The sequence below is a fragment of the Podarcis gaigeae genome, assembly GCF_964106915.1.
Source record: "Podarcis gaigeae genome assembly, chromosome: 4".
NCBI classification, from domain to species: domain Eukaryota; kingdom Metazoa; phylum Chordata; class Lepidosauria; order Squamata; family Lacertidae; genus Podarcis; species Podarcis gaigeae.
Window position 1 is genome coordinate 55,614,647 of NC_139677.1, and position 21,803 is coordinate 55,636,449.

The 21,803-nt window shown below is 49.8% G+C and overlaps 1 protein-coding gene across 1 annotated transcript; it reads right to left on the reverse strand.

The window, feature by feature from the left end:
• Positions 1–11,768: 11,768 nt before the first annotated feature.
• Positions 11,769–15,972, reverse strand: OLIG2 (oligodendrocyte transcription factor 2). The gene is made up of 2 exons (XM_083734855.1): positions 15,853–15,972; positions 11,769–14,207 (listed from the first exon to the last, which is right to left on the reverse strand). The coding sequence occupies exons 1-2, from the start codon at positions 15,936–15,938 to the stop codon at positions 13,250–13,252; spliced, it is 1,044 nt and encodes a 347-aa protein (XP_083590981.1). The 5' UTR covers positions 15,939–15,972; the 3' UTR covers positions 11,769–13,249.
• Between the last annotated feature and the right edge of the window lie 5,831 nt (positions 15,973–21,803).

Here is a 21,803-nt window from a genome sequence, read left to right on the forward strand (position 1 = left end):
CCCATCAGAGCTGGCAGTATTCTTGCAACCATCTGTTGCAGACTGTGTTGCATTAGCACATTAACATCCTGCTATGTCTAAATGGTATACGGTGCCCATTGCATGCAGCGGAGTTAACACAAAAGCTGGCTCTTTTTTTCCATCCATTAAACATAAATAAAGACACAGTCCAGAACCACCACCTTCTCCATGAGAGTATTCATGCCAAACAATGGTTGTACTTCTACAGGGTCATAGTCACATATGCAGAGCCTGAGTGATGCATAACACAGCTAATGTAAAATAATCAAAGACAGGGTGAGATCCAGTCACTTTCCATTTAAGTGCTTTGTTCCAACAGAGTCATGAACAAGGCTGCTGAAAGTTTTTGTGTAATATGGCTTGAACCATTTTTAAAAGAAGACCTGAAAGTCCAAAATCATGACTGCTGTTCCAAACCTATTGATGCCCAGTCCAGGATGGTGCAAAACAAGACAAGGCTTTTCCACCTTTAATAGTTGTGTAGAGTAAGAGATTTCAGGCAGAGGAGTCCTGTCCTCTATTGTAACTGGTCACCATACCTAAGGTGCAATATCACACCAATATTGCCTGAGATTAAGTTCTTTTAAAATTAGTGGGATTTAATTCTGTGTAGACGCTTGTAGGAGTGAGCTGTAAGTCTCCTCATCAGGAACAGGAGGGTCACGGCATGAATGGATTCATCACACAGTTTCAGGAAGGACTGTGTTGATTCTTTCACAGAAGCTTAAGAAAATAAGCTTAGGGTTCTGGGTTAAGCCAGTCAAGCTTTAGTCCCATTGAAATGAATGGGACAAGCTAGTTACCATGACTAACATTAATCCCACATGAGAAGCTTAAGGTTTGTCCACACTTGTCCCATGCCTAGAAAGCACAGTCTGAGCAGTCTTCCACTTGTCCCATACTTTCTGGGCAAGGGTCCAAGCAGTTTTGCCTCTGCCCCATCACCTCCCCCTGGAAAATTCACTCTTTAGCACTAAATCGAAACAAATGGCAATCCGATGAAACAGATTGCCATTTGTTGTGATTCAGTGCTGAGCCCTGAGTTTTCCCAGGAGAAAGTAGGGGGGCAAATGGAAGTGGGCATGAGCCCTTAGGGCTCAACCAGACTTCCACTTGTCCCGCTGCTTCTTCCCCCGGGGAAAACCCAATCTTTACTGCTGAATTGGAGAAAACATCATCAAGTTTTCCCAGGGAAAGTGGTGAGGCAAACAAAAGTCTGCTCAGACCCATGGTTAGAAACCTCAGGACAAGTAGAAAACAGCTCTGCCCCATGCTTTCTAGGCAGGGAACAAGTAGAAGTCTGGAGAAGCTTTTCGTGTGGATCCAATGCCTACAAATTTTCACCTGACCTCAGGTTTTCACTGATAGTTAAGTGGCTGCAGTGCTGCAGCAAAATCCTATAGATGTCTACTCAGAAATAAGTCCCACTATATTATGGGGTGGACTCCCAAGTGCATGGGATTGCAGCCTGGAGAAAAAGGTGGTGGGAAAAGCTTCACATCTTGACTGGGCAGATGAATGAAGGCAGGGCTCCTGTGCTTTTAGCAGGAAGCTACCCTCACTGGATGTGGATGGCGCTGTGGGTTAAACCACAGAGCCTAGGACTTGCTGATCAGAAGGTCAACGGTTTGAATCCCCATGATGGGGTCAGCTCTCCTTGCTCAGTCCCTGCTCCTGCCAACCTAGCAGTTCGAAAGCACGTCAAAGTGCAAGTAGATAAATAGGTACCACTCTGGCGGGAAGGTAAACGGCATTTCCGTACACTGCTCTGGTTCGCCAGAAGTGGCTTAGTCATGCTGGCCACATGACCCGGAAGCTGTACGCCGCCTCCCTCGGCCAATAAAGCGAGATGAGCACCGCAACCCCAGAGTCATCCACGACTGCACCTAATGGTCAGGGGTCCCTTTACCTTTACCCTCACTGATATACCTTCTGCTGCACAACTATTAAATGTGCAGTAGCCCCCTCATCTTTTTGAAACTGGTCGCCCTGTTTGCATGCCTAATTCCTGCAAGTTATGTTTCCACTGGAAGGACAGATCATGAAGCTGGAAGGACAGTTCCTGAAGCTGAGGCTCCAATACTTTGGCCACCTCATGAGAAGAGAAGACTCCCTGGAAAAGACCCTGATGTTGGGAAAGATGGAGGGCACAGGGAGAAGGGGACGACAGAGGGCGAGATGGTTGGACAGTGTTCTCGAAGCTACCAGCATGAGTTTGACCAAACTGTGGGAGGCAGTGGAAGACAGGAGTGCCTGGCGTGCTCTGGTCCATGGGGTCAGGAAGAGTCGGACACGACTAAACGACTAAACAACAACAACAACATGTTTCCGCTTCAGCAGCAATAAAACCAATAACTTAAAAAGACAACAAACTTAGAGACTGGTGTAGTTTCTCTGAACCATGCTAGTTCATTTCAGTTTCTTTGGAGAGGAAGGCACTCCCTGCCTGCAAACAGGAGGTTTAGTGCTGCTAAATCTTTTCCTTCCTGCTTGGCTAAGCAGATCAGTTTCCCACCCTTCTTTGCATGACATCCCTTTCTCTTATCCTGTAGAGCGGCTCAGAAGACTTGAGGCACACATCTCAGCTGAGGCGACAAGATTTTCTATTCCACTTCGGGTGGAAGGCTATCAGCATGAGAGCTAATCCCTCCGCCCATCTGCTTCTTGACGCTTTGTTGTTTGCCTTATAAGTTTCACATCACGTGCTACCAAGAGTGCAGGCAAGGCTATAGTTTTTGTTTGCTGAGCCTGACGTTATTTCTGACTTTTCTGTGCAGCTGTTAGGAAAACCACCTTGGGGCTCATCCCCGATTAAAAGAGATCTCAGTCAATTAACTGCATGATTTTATCCATTCATTGATTAAATCTGAATAACTTTGCATACACATAAATAGTTGTAAAGAAAAATATTTTCCTTTTGAACTATTCGTGCATGTCACAGAAAGCATAAGATTTTAAGATAGTGACCACCATATGCAGTTTTGATAAGCATTTATATTTTAAATAACATTGTTGTTTAATGTTGTCCCATTTGTCTGGGGTTCCTTTTTAAAGAGCAGACTTTTTTAACCTAAAGCCATTAATTGACTTGAGACTGCAATCCTGTAATGACTGGCATGTAAGTCCCACAGAATTCAATGGGATTTACTTCTGAGCAGATACAGTGGATTGCACAGTAAACATTGTAGCCCTTCCCTGTACCGTTTAAACAAAATGATATGCAGAGACTGAACAGGTGAGGGTCTCTCTCTCTCCCCACCCCCACCCGCAACCTGCAGGTGCTGAGATGGGGAAATCTGCCTGTCACTGAATCCTCATGCTGGATAAAATTTCCATTCCCGCCTTATGCAGCTGCAAAAGGCACAGATGCCATTGGGCTTGTTTTTCATACTTTATGCAAGTTGCCAAAAATACTTTTGGGTTTGCCTTGACCAGATTTTTTTATTTTTAAAAAGGTTGTAAAAATCATTCATGCACAATCCTCACAAGAATCAAATAAAAATTTGGAAGATGAAGGGTTGAGTTGAAGTGGCTAGTGTCTGAGAGAGAGAGAGAGAGAGAGAGAGAGAGAGAGAGAGAGAGAGAAGAAAGAAAGAAAGAAAGAAAGAAAGAAAGAAAGAAAGAAAGAGTTTTGAGTGGCAGGAAGTGCTTCATGAAGCTGGTAGACTGTCTGCGTTCTTTCAGAGTGGCTTATCTACTTAAGCCATGTGGAACAGAAGGTGCATTCAGTAGTTCTTGCCCGATGGACACCTTCAGTTTGTTGTGACTTGCCCACCATTCCTCAACCCAGATCTTCACCTAAGGGCTAATTGTGGGGGGGTGAAACAGAGCAGTCATATGCAACATTCCTAGAGAGGGATGTTTGTCCACCCAGTAGATAAACTTCCTGTTTCCTCCTGGGCTGGGACAAACTTCCTCTATGTGTGACCAGAGGTGGGCGTGACCTCACCTGTACAGGTAACAAAATAGGACAGGGGAAGCAGCCATCTCGCACTCTGACTCCATTCCTCGAAGAAGCAACATCTCCTTAGCCTGCGATGCTCTTCCAGCCAAGAGAGGACAAGGAAACTATCTCCTTATGGGATAGATTCCACATGTATATATTTTGTAACCTAAGTCTGCCTTCTGGGATCCATCTGTGAACAGAATGTGAGTAAACTCTTTTATGCATTTATACAAGCCGATTGAAAGGTCGGCGGTTCGAATCCCTGCGGCGGGGTGCGCTCCCGCTGCTCGGTCCCAGCGCCTGCCAACCTAGCAGTTCGAAAGCACCTCCGGGTGCAAGTAGATAAATAGGGACCGCTTACCAGCGGGAAGGTAAACGGCGTTTCCGTGTGCAGCTCCGGCTCGCCAGATGCAGCTTTGTCACGCTGGCCACGTGACCCGGAAGTGTCTCCGGACAGCGCTGGCCCCTGGCCTCTTAAGTGAGATGGGCGCACAACCCCAGAGTCTGTCAAGACTGGCCCGTACGGGCAGGGGTACCTTTACCTTTTTATGTTGTGTCTATTCTTTTTTCAGAGGGAATAAAGGGGAATTACCAGGAAACTTATTTTAGAGGCTTAAACAAGCCTGGCAAAGACGTTATCTGCTGTGTAAGTTTAAAAGGGGAATGTTACTCTGCTAAATTGTAGAACTTGTTAACACAAGTTGGGAAGGATATAATGAAATAATATATTCTCTCCTGCCTCCCTGAACATTCTCACAGTAATACTACCTGACAGCAGGTCATTGGACTAGGCCACGTGTTCCCCAGTCTTTCAAGATCTCATTTGTACTCCAGATGCTCAGGCCTTCTGAAGGGAAAGATCCTCCCTCACTTCCCTAGCTTGCTACACTGTCCTATGCCAGTGACTGAGCCACCTTCCAACCTAGGATTGCTCTTTTATCTACCTGCCACTAATTTTTTTTGTGAAATGGTTGATTTAAGAAGAGCCAGGTTAGATGAGAAAGGCCCATCTCCTCCTAAGTCCCATTTCCAAACAGGCCCATTTGGAAGCCTTTGGCAAGCAAGCAAGCAAGCAAACTGGGTTTGCAGTGATATTACTCAGTCAAAGAAATCAACCTAGTCTCACCCTTGGGTGACTTTCATTTGCAATCTGATGGATCTTGCATTCAGTGAGACTTACCCCCAAGTAAGTTGTTATGCTGAATTTAATATTGTAGCATCAAGTAATCCCGCAAAGGATCAGGATTAGCTGCTAATCAGTGTGCAAAGAGTTAACAACGGCATCCTATAGACATGTTGGCTCAGAAGTAGCTCCCCTCTCACCCCCCCTCCAACGGGACTTTTCTGAGGAGAGTGCACACACTGCATCAGATTGCAGGTCGTCCCCCCCCCCAATGGGGTGGCCCAGGGGCAGGAAGTGATGTCAAATAAAACTAAGTAGGCTCAATTGGAAGCATACGGGCGACACCCTACCCCTGCTAATTCTGCAACGTTATACGATCCGATTTAAAGGCAGGACCTACGGAAAATATAATAAGCAGGTCCCTCTGGGGCGCTCATCACGTCGAGCCAGCAGGCGAACATATGGAAACAGCACACGGCTGATGAGATCGGCGAAGAAAACCCTGCGTGGCTTGACATTTCTTACTCCTCACCCCTATGGCTCTGGAGCCAAGAGAGGGGAGCCAGGAGGGAGCAGGGCGGCGGGCGCGCAAAATCACCTGCAGGGTTTCTCTCTTTCCAGGGCATCAAGCAGCTTTCTGCTCTGGCTGGCTTAAGGGAAACTACATAGAATCATAGCATTGTAGACTTGGAAGAGGCCCCCAAAGGTCATCTAGTTCAACCGCCTGCCAGGGGTGCCACCAGCCTGAATAAAATACGGGGGAGGGGCAGGTAAGCTCCGCCCCGCATAATCAATCACAAGACGCATTTGCATGGCCATGCCCATGGACTGGGCTCCCTCAAATATTTTATTGTAGGGGGCGAAGGGAGTTGGCTCCTATGGCGCCTGCAATGCAGGAACCGCAGCTGACGCCTCGTTAGGGATGGGCTGGGCGCTGCCACCTCTTCCCTTGCCTTCCCCGCAAGATCCGCATCTGCGGGTCTGACCGGGCATAGGTCAGTTTCCAAGGTTCCTCCGCAGCTGCTCAAGGCACAATCCTTTGCCCGGATGGGAGCCCCGTTTCCAAAGCCTGGAGAGTTCTCGGTCCTTTTCTTCCCCTTTCTATCCTGCCAAACTAAGGCGATGCTGGCTTTCTCCTTTAACTTCCGATCCTGGGTGGTTAACAAAGCGAAACCCGTACAGTTTCCAGCTGCGCCCTGACTTGCTTATTCTCAATATGTCCACGGCCACATTTAATGCACCCTTATGCCTCTTTAACAGTCACGGGGTCCGCCCAAAGAATCCCGAGAACTGTAGTTTAAGGGCGCTGATCTCACAGACCTACAATTCCCAGCGCGCTTAACAAAATGCAATTCCCAGACATCTCGCTGGCTGTTCCAGTGGTATAAGAGGGCTCTGAATACACGGGGTGGATGTGTCTCCCAGGAAGAGGCAGCGATGGGAAATCCTGAGATCCACCAGAGGGACCAGACCCAGACGAGGTCTGGAAGCCTGGCAGCCCCCGACCCCCCATCTCGCCCATCTGGAACTCCTGCCTGCCTTGGCTCTTTCTTCCAAGCCACCTGGAAAGAAACCCCTGCTGTGCATCTCCCAGGTCGCCGCTAACGGAAGAGGCCGAAGGCCCACCAAGTCCAGCCAGCTGTCCTCACAGTGGACAGCTGGTGGTGCTGTTAGTGGTTAGAGCATCGGACTCAACCTCGAGCCAGTCACTGCCTGGCCTACCTCACAGGGTTGCTGGGATGAAGTGAGGAGGGGGGGAACCATGTAAGCCACTTTGAGCTCCGTGGGAGGGAAAGGTGGGATATAAACGCAATATAACCAAATACATAAATGCCCAAGTAAAGGAAGCCCGCGAGCAGACTCGGAGCGCCCAGATCGCTCCTAGGAGACCCTAAGAGCACCCCAAGCGAGGCGTCTCCCCAGTCCCCTCCTGCGGGATCCTGGCCCTAGAGATGTGCAGTAAGGAAGTCCTGTCATCACCAGGGAGCAGCGGCCGGACCTTGGAGGCAGAGCGTACCCACTTGGAAGAGCACGCAGGAGGGCCTCCTGAAACACATATTTTATCTTTATTATTTTATTTTTATTACATCCATCGAAAGAGCAATCCCCTCCCCCGCCCTGTAAGGCCATTCAGTCCTATGGAGACCTAACTGCGCCAGTGCCAGGGACCGGATTGGAATCGGAGCAGGTGCTGGAAGGAGACGGGCGTTTAAACCAGGAACCCAGCCCAGTCCTTCAAGCTCGAAGCGCCATCCTGGTCCTCGAAGCTGAGCGCCTCTTTGCAGGTGGATGATCCCGGCGGGTTCAGACGCGCCCGAGGCCGGACAGAGTCCTTCTGCAAATCGCACGTACTCTGCACATGCTCAGGAGTTCTGTTACTTCTTCTGTTCTGCCCAGTTCAGTCGTTTGCAAGCGCCAGCTTCTCTCCACAGAAGCGCTATAAACAGATTAAACAGAAGAGGAATAACCTATGTGCAAACAATTGAATAATCCAGTCCGGTTCTGCTATACTGTATTTGTTCCATAAATTTCATGCATTTAAGGGGAACTGATCCGGGGTCTCGCTTCTGAACTGCCTGGTCAAATGGCGATGCGAGGAGAGCGGAGCAGGCGGAGAGACGGACAGGAACACGGAGCTGCCCCGGCCCGCAGGAGTTCAACCGGTGAAGCCTCCGCCACATAACTGCATTTCTTGTAGGCAGAAAGCTGAGTTTCGGTGTGTGAGGTTTTTAACTGAGGTCAGGAAACCAATTCGCTTGTCGCGTTCAGCTCTGAGCCTCGATCAGACTGAAAACAGAAAGGAAAGCGAGTGGCATAAACATTGTCGGGGGAAACGGCTAGATCGGGCCTTTGTCTCCGTTTGGGCCTATTAGCCAAAGGGGGGAGGGCAGGATCTTGCCCCATTATAGCAGGCAATGCTAACTTCGGGTTAGCAATCGTCATCATCCTTTATTTTTCTTATCATTATGCCTGCCCTGCACCTGAGCATCTTCAACAGCAACCTGACACCCTGCAGCAGCTTAGCAGGTAATTTGTCAACCGCTGCCTTAGTGGTTTGTTTTGCAAGCAAGCGGTATATAATTTTTTGCTAAATAAAGTAAGTTTGGTTCTAGTGCGGAAAAGCGTCACCTGCCGGTTTTCTCCAAGCCAGGTTGCTCTAACAGGTGCGCGGGAGCACAGCCGAAAAGGACACCACGAAACTTGGCAACCCTATAATTTGAGAGGCAGGACAGTTTCAGGAAAGGGTTCTGAACTTGGGGGATCATTGGGCGTGTTTGCAAATGTTTTCTCTACAGTTTAAGGGAGTGTGGAGTGTGCCTCGCCAAACAAAAGAATTTGGCCTTGGCCTTCGATTTATTAGTACCTTGGATTAATCTCAGCAGCAGTAATTTGTTTCGAAAAGGTTCTGATTAGCTGCCTTTGCAAATAATTTTAATTTATACGTATGGAAAGCAATGGAGAAGTACGATCTGCTCGTCCCCTAAGGAGACAGCGACGTCCAGTTATTAGGCAGCCTGGCCCAGCTGCTTCCCCCAGCACTGTGCAGAGTGTCTCGCGGAAATCAGATTCTAGGAAACGCGTTTTTCTCGGGTGCCATTTCAAAGATCGCTGCCTGCTTTTGACGGTATGAACTGTTTTGGCGTCGCCCTTCTTCAGCCAGCTTGAAAGAGAAAATGTTTTAGATCTAGATCTCCCTACACCAATCCAAGCCGGTGGGAACTCGGCAGCTGTCTTCTGTGGCCTGAGCCTCGAACCTCGGCTCTCCTCCAGCGCTAAATCTGTTAATGAGTCCTCCTGCGGAGCAGATTGAAGGAGGCGTTTCCTATTAGTCAAACCCCCGGGATTAGAACTCAGAGCTTTAACACATGGAAACCTGAGAGGCAGAGTTTGTTTTTTTAATGGCCGGTGGAGAAACTTAAGCCTACCTGGAAATCACACCCTCTCTGGGACCTGGCGAACTCATCCCAGATAGGCAGCGTTTGAGTAGCAACACTTGGCACATGCTCAGAGATGCTTAGGGCCTGTTTAGGTGCTTCAACAAAGATTTAATTTTAAATGTCTGCATTGTAAACTTACTTCCACGTCTTCTAATGATTTAGAAGCTATTAAATCGTTGTGTGAATCCAACCAAGATTGTTTAAAACCTTTGCTTTGGAAAATTACTTGAAGGGGTTGGGTTCCCTCTCAGCATTTGAGGGATGGTTCCCTCTCCTCGCTAAAACGTTTATAGAGTGATTTAACTGTAAAAAAAGAAAAATAATGAGGCCTAGAAACTTGAAGGAAGTGGGCGGTGAACCGAAGGACCAAGGTGATGGCTACAGTGCGCCACTTTTGAGGAGAGAAGAGCAGTTTCGAACTTCTGTTCTAGTCGGATGAAAAATACAGTAGTTATTTTCAGAACGTATAATATGCCAGGATGCCTTTCAGAAATAGAAGTATTCTTAGATTAAAGTCCTGTCTCATTCGTGGACGGCATCGCAAGAAGCCGGTTTTCACGTTCCTAGGATTGCAATTCCCCCGCCTCCTCCCGCCCTTTGCAGTTTCGATTCCTGTGCTTCGAATCCGGTCCTGGGCTGGGTAGAAGATGGACCGCGATCAACTAACTGGTAATTTGTAGTGGATAGATCTGCAAAAGTACTTGGACTCCCGGTTATTTAGCGAAAAGCGTCCTCCCCTCTCAAATAAAGTTGCAGAAATGAGAAAGAAAATATAAAAACAAAAAAGACTTGGGGAGTGCGCGCAGGAGTGATTTGTGTGTAAAAGGGCTGAGGTCCCGAAAAGGAAGTCTTGGGTTGAGCCAGTGGCGTAGCGTGGGGGGTGCAGGGGGGGCCGGTCGCACCGGGCGCAACATCTGGGGGTTAGGGTTTGGGGGCGCAAATCCGCGGGTTAGGGGGCGCAAATCCACGGGTTAGGGGGCGCAAATTACTTGCCTTGCCCCGGGTGCTGACAACCCACGCTACGCCACTGGGTTGAGCATGTCCCTTGCGACCCCCTGGCTCTTCCATCTAAAACAGCAGGAATAATCTGCGCCATGATTTTGCAGCTGTCTGTGACTGGTGGCTCTAGAGAGTAAGTGGGTGAGTGAATGAATGAATGAATGGATGGATGGAAAAGTAAAAAGCTGACAAAGCCACTGTCCATGGTTGCACGTGTCACTTGGAAGTCAATTCCCCCGGATTCCAATGGAATACTCCTTACCGCGGGGCTGGAGGTTTCCACGAAGTTGCTTCGGAGCACGCAATCCTAGACACAGCTCCTTGGAAGCAAATCCAATGGAGCTTCCGTGATTCGGCCCGGAATCCTCTTTCCATCTGAGCTCGGTCAGAAAGGACTCCTCTAGTCATAAGGCTACAGATGGTGTGATCCGAGAGGGTGCGTTTGGGACCGCTGATTCCAATAACTTTGAGATCGCCTGCATTAGCTCCTCCCGGGGGCAAATTATGTAGGGTCGGGCCGGGGGACCTGTGGGCCTCCAGATGTTGCTGCATTACAACTCACACCATCGCTGAGACCTTGACCATGGGCCATGCAGGCTGGGGATGTTGGGAGTTGAACAACATCTGGGGAACCGCAAGTTCCCCACCTCTGGTGTTGGTGCACCATGATGATGGTGGTGGTGGTGAAGATTCCATCCCACCCATCTCCCAACACAGCATCTAGGGCTGAAATGTCCTAAAACGACTAAGAGCTTCTTTGCCCAGTACAGCCCACTGGATACGCAAGGCGTAAGATCACACTTGAGATTGAGCGCCTTTGACTTCCTCCCTCTTTAGAAAGACTGGACACCTGCCCTTATTTCTGTTCTGCCTAGGTGGCAATTTCGCCCCTTAGAAACAAGTCTGGCCCTTAAGATATACAGCTGATTCAGAACTCCCCAAGCCTTAAGGTTGGAGGAAAAGGCGCAATCCTATCCATGCCTTCTATTTCAACGGGATTTACTCCTAGTGAAGTGTAGGTAGGATTACAGCTTCTCTTTCGTACGGACGTGCAAAGGCTTGGGCTGCATACAGAAAGAGTTTGTTGCAAAGCCAAGCGCGCACCCGGAATGATAGTTTGGAGCCGCAATCCAAGGCACAGTTACTGGAAAGTAAAGTTGCACCGTCGGGCTTCCAGCAGGCATGCCTAGGAGAGGGCCGGAAGCTGTTGGTCTTTTAATAATGTGGCCCCGATCCTAAGCCCATTGAGTGTCCATAATATGAGCACTTGAAGCTGGAGCCAACACATTTTGTACTCAGAATAAAGTTCCTATTTAAGTGAAGGGGGGGAGTTAGTTTTTCAGAATATGTGCTCGGAGAAAAGCGAGGGGTCTTCCGCTTCATCGCCAAGGTGCTCCCTGGCCTTCATCCCGGGATGATGGCGATTCCTCAGTTGAGTCTCATTCCCACCGAATGGCTTCATTATCCTGTCTGGAGAATATCTCACAAAGGAAATAAATGCAAAACGGTCGTGTTTTCTCTTTCTTTTATTTCTTTTATTATTATTTAAAAATGTCAACAGTGGATCACTTTTTTTTTTGCAACCAAACAATAAATATTATTTAGCAACTTTTTTCCATTTCTTTATTTTATATAGATAATATATATAAAAAAATAAACAGGTGATAAAAAATCTCTTGAAGGTGACAGCGCTAAGAAAAGAAGAAGACAATAGGTTATTCAGAAACAAGCGGGGGGGGGGTGTCTCAATACTGCAGCCCCAAACAGTGCGGGGATCTCGTCTGTGGGGCGCTTTCGAAAATCCAGTTAAGTTTGATCAAGAAAGCCTTAAGGCCACGCGCCCTGAAAGAAGAAAAGGCCCTTAACACGCACCCCACCCTTAAAGGTTTTACAGAACAAGCCCTCACAATCAGAAAGCGTCAGAGGGAACCATTTGCACCAGATCTGGCAGCGTATATACAAATCTGACTCCCCAGCAGCAAAATGCGTAACTTTCCCCCTTAGCTTGGCCGCTCTAATGACGCAGGCCCCAAGTGATCCCGCTCGGCATTTTAGCGATCCTAACCAGCTTGGGCACGATCCAGTCAACATTTCTGTTGCAATTCTTCACGCTCAAGGACCTTGGTAGTAAGCCCTGTTGCATTTCGCCGGACTTAGTTACATGCATGTAGGATCAGATTTAGAGACACACGGAAAGTCACACTTTGCAGAGGGGCGGCAGCGCAGCGAAACCGACCAAGAGCCTTGTAGCAAGCCACGCACCTGATGACGCAGCCTTTAGCCCGCCAGAGCTGATGCCAAAATCAATGCCTCGAAGGTGCCACAAGATCCTTCTTGGCTCTCCAAGCTGCCTGACTCTGGTTGGATCGTGTCCCCTCTTTGGAACCACAACTCACAAGTCTCAGTGGCCCCTTCAGCCTAGCGGGTTCAGGATTCAGTTGCTGCTACCTGAAACTTAAACCAGCAGCGGAGCCTACTTGTAAGCAAATCTGCTCAGGTTCAGGTGGAATTAAAATCCCCTGTGGCACATTTCCTGGGAAGTGAACCCCACGGATTTCTCAAGGACTGGACGTCCAGTTATAAAGTGTGCAGGACTGAATATTCCCGCCACCCAGAGAGAGAGAGAGAGAGAGAGAAAGAGAGAGAGAGAGAGAGAGAGAGAGAGAGAGAGAGAGAGAGAAAGAGAGAGAGAGAGAGAGAGAGAGAGAGAGAGAGAGAGAGAGAGAGGCGCTAGGCTGCTAAGGCAGTTTGGGTTCCTCTGATTTGAAGGCGAGTGCCTAAACTTACTTGCACCTTCTACCGTTTTTAAAGAAAAACATACAAGGTTCCGAAAGCAATGCGCGGTGAGTTTACGCACAACAGGGACTGAGATCAGAGTGAAGCCAAGCGATGGAGTTCAAGAGGAATCCTGTCCCGCCCGGGCCAGCTTTCTGCAGCAGTTCGGCGGAGAAGGCAAAGGGGCTTTAGCGTCCGGGGTCTTGAGTTCTATTCCCTCTCCAAGTAAGTAACGGAGTCCTAGTTGGGGGAGCGGCCGGGGAGAGTTGTTGTGAAGCAATAAAGGGTGGGCGCGGGGTCAAGTTTTGTACGTCCTGGAAGGGAGAGCTTCAGTTTGTGGAGTCCAGGACAACCCTCTTTTTTTTGTCCTTGGGGTCCCTTTCTGTGCGCCTTCGGGCCCTCTCCATCCCACCCATCTTCCCTCTCTCCCGTCCCGTCGAGGCCTCTTCATTTGGCGTCACTGGTTAATCTGGGCAGGCTGGCCGTGTTCATGCTCGAGACGTGATGGTGCGACGGGGCGGGCACCTGGCACATGCTGCAGGGACACGGCATCCCTCCCCAGTGCTGGAAGCTGCTGCCCAGCGGGCCCGAGGCCGCCGCCGCCGCTGCAGCAGCGGCAGCAGCGGCCGCGGCGGCGGCGCTGGACGGCGACTTGAGGAGGCCGTGGCTGGGCCGGATGGAGCTGACAGCCGACAAGCCCGCGGAACCGGGCAGGGAGGCGCTGGAGACAGCGGCGGGGGGCAGGATCGGGTGGTGCACGGCGTGCGAAGCCGGGTGCCCCGGCAGAGGCGCGGAATGGCCCACCATGCCGCCCGGACAGGCGGCGGCGGCGGCGGCGGCTGCGGCGGCGGGGTGGAAGCCGGCGGCGTGGTGGCCGCCGTAGATCTCGCTGAGGAGCCTCTTCATCTCCTCGAGGGAGTTGGTGAGCATGAGGATGTAGTTGCGCGCCAGCAGAAGGGTGGCGATCTTGGAGAGCTTGCGCACCGACGGGCCGTGCGCGTAGGGCATCACCTCCCGCAGGCCGTCCATGGCGATGTTCAGGTCGTGCATCCGCTTGCGCTCGCGGCTGTTGATCTTCAGGCGCAACTGCTGCAGCTCGGGCTCCGTCATTTGCTTCTTGTCCTTCTTGGACGCCGACGAAGAGGACGACGACGACGAGGAAGAGGAGGAGGAGGGAGACTTGAAGGCCAGCTTGTCTACCATCACCACCCCGGCCGCGCTCATGGCACTGCGCAGCTCCGCGCTCAGCTCCGCTGGTGAGTCGCTGGGCGTCGAGCTGGACACAGCGCCGCCCGCCGAGAAGCCGCCGCCGCCGCTCTTGCTCCTGGACGACACGAAGAGCTCATCGGGCTCCGGCGACGAAGGGCGGCTGGACACCAAGCTCGCGTCCGAGTCCATGCTGGTCCTGCAGGGGGGGAGCAAGAGGACAGAGGCGCTGGGCGTCAGTCAGGGTCAGGTCGGCCCGACGTGCCCCAGAAATCGAGGGGATGCCTTGCCAAGCTCCGGTCCTGTGCGCCGTGACTGGAATCTGGAGAGGTCGACCTCCCAGCCAATGTGCACAGGATCCGGCTGGAAAGAGGCAGCTCCGAAATCGCTCGCTGCCGTCTTAAACACGCTCCCTCCAAAGGCAGCTCCGCGGGACTCACCTCTGGGTAAACGTGTTTTAAGATGTGCCTCCCCTCGAGTTCAGTGGGACTTAAACCCGGGCGCAATTCAGCAAAAGTTAGTCGGGATTGATTTCCATGGGAAGCAACGGAACGTTAATTCCCATCGATCTCAATGGGGCTTAGTCGTAAATTTGTCTGCTTCCTTTGCTGGATTATGGCCAATTATGATGACATACCTACAAATCACCGTTTATCCCGGATCAATAAATTCCCAGGAAAACCTGTTCTTATATTCTACTCCCAGTCACTCTGAATTAGACTATTCGCAGATAAACCACCATTGAAATAACCTCTCTCAGGTTTCTGGCACTCATTAAACGCCCAGATTGTGCATTCAAAAAAGTTTGGTTAAAACGCATTGTGGGAGCAAAGGTGCCCTAAGGGGGAACATATTGTGCCAAAATCCATTTGTTGGATTCTGAGAAACTGCGTCTTGGGTTATCCGCTTTGCTGATCGAGCTGCAACCTCCTGTTCCAAAACTCAAAGCACCCCCTGACTATGTCGTTTCTCACTTCCCACACCTGCCAAGCAACATAAACTAGAGCCAAAAGGATTCTCTCTCTCTCTCTCTCTCTCTCTCTCTCTCTCTCTCTCTCTCACACACACACACACACACACACACTTTTCAATTCAGAGCAGTTTACCAAAACTATCCAAACCACAAAGGGCAGGTCTTTGGATGCGGCCCTTTCTACCTAAGCAGTACTGTTCGCATCTCTCATCTAGATTGCACTCCCCGTTCTTCCAAGATCCTGCCCGAACTTCCAACTTCGAACATCACAGGCAATACCATTTAAAACAACAACACCGCTATTCGGCTGTTTCCCTGCAACTGGCAGGTGCCTGAACGGCCACCGAGACACCAGCCCAAAGTTTATCGCGTGTCGCTTGTTTCCAAAGTCCCTCTTAAGACGAAGAAGTAGAAGAGGAAGAGGGAAAGCTCCACGATGCTGAACTCCGGGCAGCTTCCCAGAAAATTCGCTTGTCCTCTTTAAAGGTGGACAATGTGATCTTCTCCAGAGTTTAAATATTTCCTTGGCAATGTAAGAGCCACCCGCATCTATTTCCCCTTAACCTGGAATCACAGCCAGCCTCCCGCTGTTCCCAAAATTGACCAGTGGGCGTTTACTCGGGAGAAAGTTCCATCAGACGAACTTCTGTCTAAGCAAATGCGCCTGGCTCAGGCCCAGCGCGTCCAGGGAAGGAGACAAGAACCGATCAAAGAAGCAGGCGCTTCTTTATGGGCGCTGGAAGAAGGTTGCGCGTGTACTCGCTCACCTCCACCCTCCGAAGCGCACCTGGTTTGTGTTTTAGGGTATTTACGCTCCCGAAGCGACCCTGTCGGCGAGTCTGCCCCGCGATGGAAAGGGAGGAGCACTTACAGTTTGCAGGGGGGATCTCTCTGAGCGGCCGGATCCTCTCCAGCAACGCTGGTGGCTGTCCCAGAGCGCAATGAATACAGAAGCATCTTTGCGCGCCTGACTGCTGTTTTTATAGCCACCTTGCGCAGCCGAGCTGGGCCAGAACAATGTTATTGTCCGGGACAGGCGGCTGCACCAATGAGCGAGGCGCTGCCGGAGGGGGGGGGCAGCAAAGTGATGTCACGCCCGCGAATTCCGCTCAATGAAACGGGCTGCGAGCGCACGCCCCTCCTCGCTCTGCGGGCCAATGGCGAGAGAGATCGAGACCCAGAGACAGAGGGAGAGCTTTGTCACCTCTCGCCTGAAATGCCACAATGACAGCGCTCGCAACAGCTGGTGGGGAGAAAGTGGGGAGGGGGGGGGATCGAGCAAACAAGCCTCGGACCCGGTACAACAATAACATTTGGTGAGCGGTGCCCCCCAACTCACCCGGGGCCAGCCACTCCACTTGGCCGCCCTGGCTGGAGAGTTTTAATAGGGTTTCACAAACACTTGGGCATTTCAGTCTCTTCTCTCTCCGCCCTCCCTTGCAATGTAAACACTCACGGGTCACAATGCGACACCGTCCCGCACTTACTGAGCCACTTATCTTCAGCCCAGGCAAACTCCCTTTGCTCCCGGGACCCAGATCTCTCCCTCTCTCTCTCTCTCTTCCAAGGCGCTTGGATTGCCTTTTCCGTAGAGCGCAACTGGAAAGATGCGCCCAGGACCCTGCTCCGCTCCACTCCGCATCGCCTCCTTCTTCCAGGAGGTGAGGAGAGCTTGCTCAAGGAAGTAGGCTAGAGAGCGTTTTCTCTTGTCAAACGTGTGGTTTTAAAGACCAGACGGCAACAACAAAAACAAACAAACCCAGAACAAATCAAACACCTAAGCTACTTTAAAAATATCTCCCCCTATTTAAATATTTTGACATAAATAGTAGGAAAAGACACTTATTGAACTACCAGGAACCATACGATCGTTAAAAATTTGATCATAAAACTCTTTACAGGCTTTTTTTCCTTTTAAAAAGAAACAAAACTTAGTAATTATTACAGCCACATCCAGGCGAGGGGTGCTTAGATCTTAAAAAACTCTATTAATGTTTAGTGTGTCGACAGGTTAGGAGGCTGCATATGCGACCTCCTACCCCTACACTTCCTACGCCTTCATTCAGAAAGTAAGAAGTCTCTAAACGGCGTGCGTTTCCTTGGCTGCAACTCCCACGAATTTTAAATGGAATTTACGCTGCGCTCATCCCGATTCGCTGAGCTGTGCGGTAGGATCTTGCGTCCGTCTACTCGGAAGCAAGTCCCAGTGGGCCCAGTTTCAGTTACAGTTTGGCGGGTCTGTAGAATTTACAAGTGCACTTCAGGATCCACGTTCCCGACAGCGCCTTGCACGTTCTACCCCTTTGGAAAGTGGTTCGCGCAATTTGGTGTCAAGACAAAACAATGCCTCTCCTATTTGTTCTTGCATGGTGGGAGGCCTTTGACAGGCTGGGTGGGGGGCGGTTGGTGGCGGGCAGAGGAAGACAGTTATAGATCTAACTGAGTCTTCCCACTCAGTTGAACAAATTGTCGTCCTCGGCTCGCCCCCAAAGCCTGGCCACCTTTTGTTATATAATTTTGAGACTCGTGTGTTTCCCAGCTGGCTCGGGAAAGCCCCAATCATCCGTTAAAGATGCATTTAAAACGCAAAGAAGTGACGCGTGGAAGTGTGCTTCTTCTAACGGTTCTGGTGATGATCCATAACAACGCAATTAGATTAAAAGAAAAAATCTGTCAGGAACAGGCTGGCTCCTCTCGGCCTGGTTGCTTGGCTGTCTGCGTCAGGGAGTCAAAGAAAGACCCGCGTCTGCCAGGCAGCCCTGGAAAGAAAGTTGGAGAGAAATAGGTTGCGTTCGAGGGTTGAGGTGAAACAGGTCGACGCACCTTGGCTCGTCTGCAAGCTCACATCTAGGCGCTGGACAGGGAAGGAGGCTTCCTCAGAAGTCTGTCCCCTGGAAATCCGTGGGAGCAACAAATTTGTAGCCCTTCCGAAGCCAAGAGAGGCAGAGCGCTCTCGCCAGCGTCTGCGCTCAAGTCCTGGGGGGTTCAGTGAGAAGGAAGGATGGAAGGACGCAGTCTTCACCACGTGATTCCATCTTTTCCGTCGAGTTCAGCGGGACCTTTGGGTGCTTAATTTTGTCTGGATCATGCTCAGTATAATAAGGACCGCACCTGGGTTTGAAACACCAGCATTTCCCTCTGAAAATGGATCGTGCGAAGAGTCTCTCCCAGAAGTCTGAATTAGGCTGTCCTCGGGATAGCATAGAAATCCTGGTTACATTCCAGCTTTAAATTCGTGTCTTTGTTTAACTGAATAATGGATCTTCTCTCTCTCTCTCTCTCTCTCTCTCTCTCTCTCTCTCTCTCTCTCTCCCTCCCTCACACACACACACACACACACACAGAGAGAGAGAGAGAGAGAGAGAGAGAGAGAGAGAGAGAGAGAGAGAGAGAATCCTAGATTCTGTCCTAAATTCTATAGATATTCTTTATGGGCCTACACGCGCAGTGTCACAAGGCGAATCCAGTAAAATACGGGTACTTAGCTTTTACTTAATCCCTCCAGTTTCTAACTCCCTTCACTTTTATGGGACTGGTCGATTTCTTAAAAGAGCAGTACGCCGGTTTAAACCCTAGAAGCCACTGCCACGCCTTATATACTTGTTCCTATGGGGATGAGCTATGGCTGTTCAGGATCGCTGGGAACGATTTATTGCGCGTGATTTGTGATCCTCCCTTTCATTTTACTTGACATGTTGTTTCATAACTGAGCCCCAGCCTTGGACATTCGCCTTGATGAACGCTACTTTTCGTTTTTACGCACAGGATCACCGTGCGTCAGGTTTTTATTTTTAGTGCGCCGTTGGGCTCAACTTTGACTGCAATCCTGTACACATATAACTAGGAGCTGAACTATCTGGGGTTTACCTTTGAATACACACGCATAGAATTGCACTGTTTAAAATCCCATCGATGACACCCGTCACTCTCCCCCACTAAAATGGACCGGTCGAAAAAGTGCTGCCTCCTGTCCGATGCTATGAATGGAACAGAAGTAATTGACTATACAGAGGATAAAAACGCACCTTAGATTACACGCGGATTCGAACCCTTTGCAGGGATATTTATTGCGCAACGTTATTTTCGTTTTAGCGTCCATTTTCCGGAGCGGAGGAATTCAGACGGTCAAGGCCTGGTGACCTTCAGCGAAGCACCTACTCTAAAAGCTTGCCCAGTTGCATGTCTGCCTGGCATGCTGAGCTCTTCAAAGCACAGAAATTCTACCAGGGAAAGTTGCTAACCCGAGATGCAAATACAAATCACGTATTTATTTCTCTGAAAAAGTAGAATTGCATTTATCCGCCTCTTTCCAAGGGGATGACAGTTCGGGATCTGGCCCACACACCAGCTTAACTTCCGCAGTTGCTCCCAACCAACTCACTGAGCCCCGACCTTCCCCGCCCCTCGTTTTAAACAGCTCCCAATCATTCAGGATCAGGAGTTCAAATAAAATGCACGGCAGTCCTTGGAAAATACAGCAGCTTTAAAAACTCATCAGGACGGCCAGTTATTTTGCGGGAGGGTCCTCTATTTGGCTTACTCCAACCGCGGTGTGATCACTGTCCCTGCTAAGCACACGGGCGGCCCGATCCACAAGCACGTCACGTCAGTGGGGATGATTCCCAGGTACTACATGTACTACCTCATACAGATGAGTGCTCTGACTTGGTCCAAAGTCATTCCGTACTGGTTGCTATTCCAAAGTTATAAGGGGACAATCTCTTGCCGGGTGGTGCTCTTAGCGACAGCCAGGGCACCAACAAGCCCCCCCCCCCCGGGGAAAGAGGAATCTATAGATTTTGCTTTCCAAATCTAATTGGATTCCTTTTAACAGGAAAGTTGGGAGTCCAACAGGTGAAGCTTTCCTCCATCAGGGCATTGGCGTGGCACCTAGTAATAGCTTGGCGGTCAATGCAGCTCCCTCAGCAGAGTTGTTATTTGGTGTCTACAGGGTATCTCAGCCAAGAAGCTGCTGCATTCGGCGCCAGCTTGTAGTTTCTGGGTTGAGCCCAAGGGAAGCCCCACAAAGAGCACATTGCAGTAATCTAACGCTGAGGTTACCAATTCCAAGGCCTCAGAAGCCAACGAGTAAGCCTCATTGAACTCATTGGGACTTACGGCTGAATGAACAGCGATGCAGACTCGAGGCATCCAAAGACCTTCGGGTCCCTTTCGACTGGCTGTTGTGTTGTTTTCTATCTAGCTCCATTTCATTAAGCTAGAAGGTCAAGAAACTGGGTATTACTCTTCAGCCGACCTTCTCTTCGTCTTCTCCACGCGTCGGGGATGGCAGAGGAAGGGAGCGCGCTGGCGCCCCCATACGGCGGGAGCCCCTTGAATCCAAACAACCTGAACAGCGCGCTGCGTAAAGTTCTGGAGTTTCGACGTGGAAGGGAATCTGGTCGCTTTCAGTGGAACATGACATCTCAGGAGTCCTCGGTCGGCACATCTAGAAGAGAGACGAATCCGGGCCATCTGGCTGGGTTGCCAGCTCCGCAGCCGGGGCGATCCGCAAAAGGGCTCCCACAGGAGCGAACCCTAAACGGTTCCCGGAGAAGACAGCTTTACGCATGGTAAAAGCCACCTTTACCTTTTACCGAGATATCTATTTGCCTTAAAAACAACAACTCAGGATCGGTGGAAATAAGTGCAGATCTGATTCACCATCTGAAAGGGTGGTCAAGCCATTGTGGGAGACATAGGAGCCAACTCCTCAGAGTATTTTTAAATAAAAAATTATATCCCACCCTTCCTCCCAGGAGTCCAGGGCAGCAAACACACAAACAAGAAAGCAATCAACACATTTAAAAACAGGCATAGGCAAACTCCAGCCCTCCAGATGTTTGGGACTACAGTTCCCATCATCCCTAGCTAACAGGACCAGTGGTCAGGGATGATGGGAATTGTAGTCCCAAACATCTGGAGGGCCGGAGTTTGCCTATGCATGTTTAAAAACATCGAAAGAGTGGACCTATTGAAATAACTGTATTTAAGTTAGTATTCATTTATGAACAGCTTCTGTGAAACACCCCAAAGCAATGTAACAGTAAAGACTCCAACAATAAAAACATCTATAAAAACGATTTGAAGTCCAATTCAGATTCAGACAGCAATTTAAAAAAATCTCCAGTGCTTGTTGGAAAAGAAAGACCTCAGAGACAGTGTCTGTCTTATATGTAATGGGAGTTACAAGAGGTAGGTGCCAGCACACAGAAATTTGATTTCTATGTTGTACAGAACGGACCTCCTGATGGGATGGTATTTGCAAGAGACCCTCTGTTGTAGATGGCAACTGACCGGGATCCAACTTAGTTGGACAAGTTCTTCATGCAGGTGCCTGCCAAGTTAGCCTGGTTGGGGAGACCATTCCAGAACAAGGGAGCCACCACCAAAAAGGCTCTCTCCTTTCTCTTACAGAGTGGACTCAGCAGCACAGGTGATGTGTGGACTTCTGAAATGCTTCATAGGCAGTCCAAAGTGGGACTGACACTTCTCCCTATCCCAAAGAGCAGTTGTACACAGATAAAAACTCAGGGTATTCAACGTATAAATCATGTAACTGTTTAACACAGCCAATTATTAAATTGCAATGCATACAATACATGTCAGTAAGTGTCCATTTTAACACAAGGTCTTTTTCAAGTCCACATAAGACTTGGTCAGAATTCTGTGGGGACACTCTTCATGCATAAAAAATTATCCTTGAGTTAGAATTGCCTACATACTTGCAGGCATACATCGATCCACAGTGATTTTTCAGTGTTTGATGGAAGCAAGTTTGGAGACCCTTTTACCTATACAGTGGTACCTCTGCATGCAAAC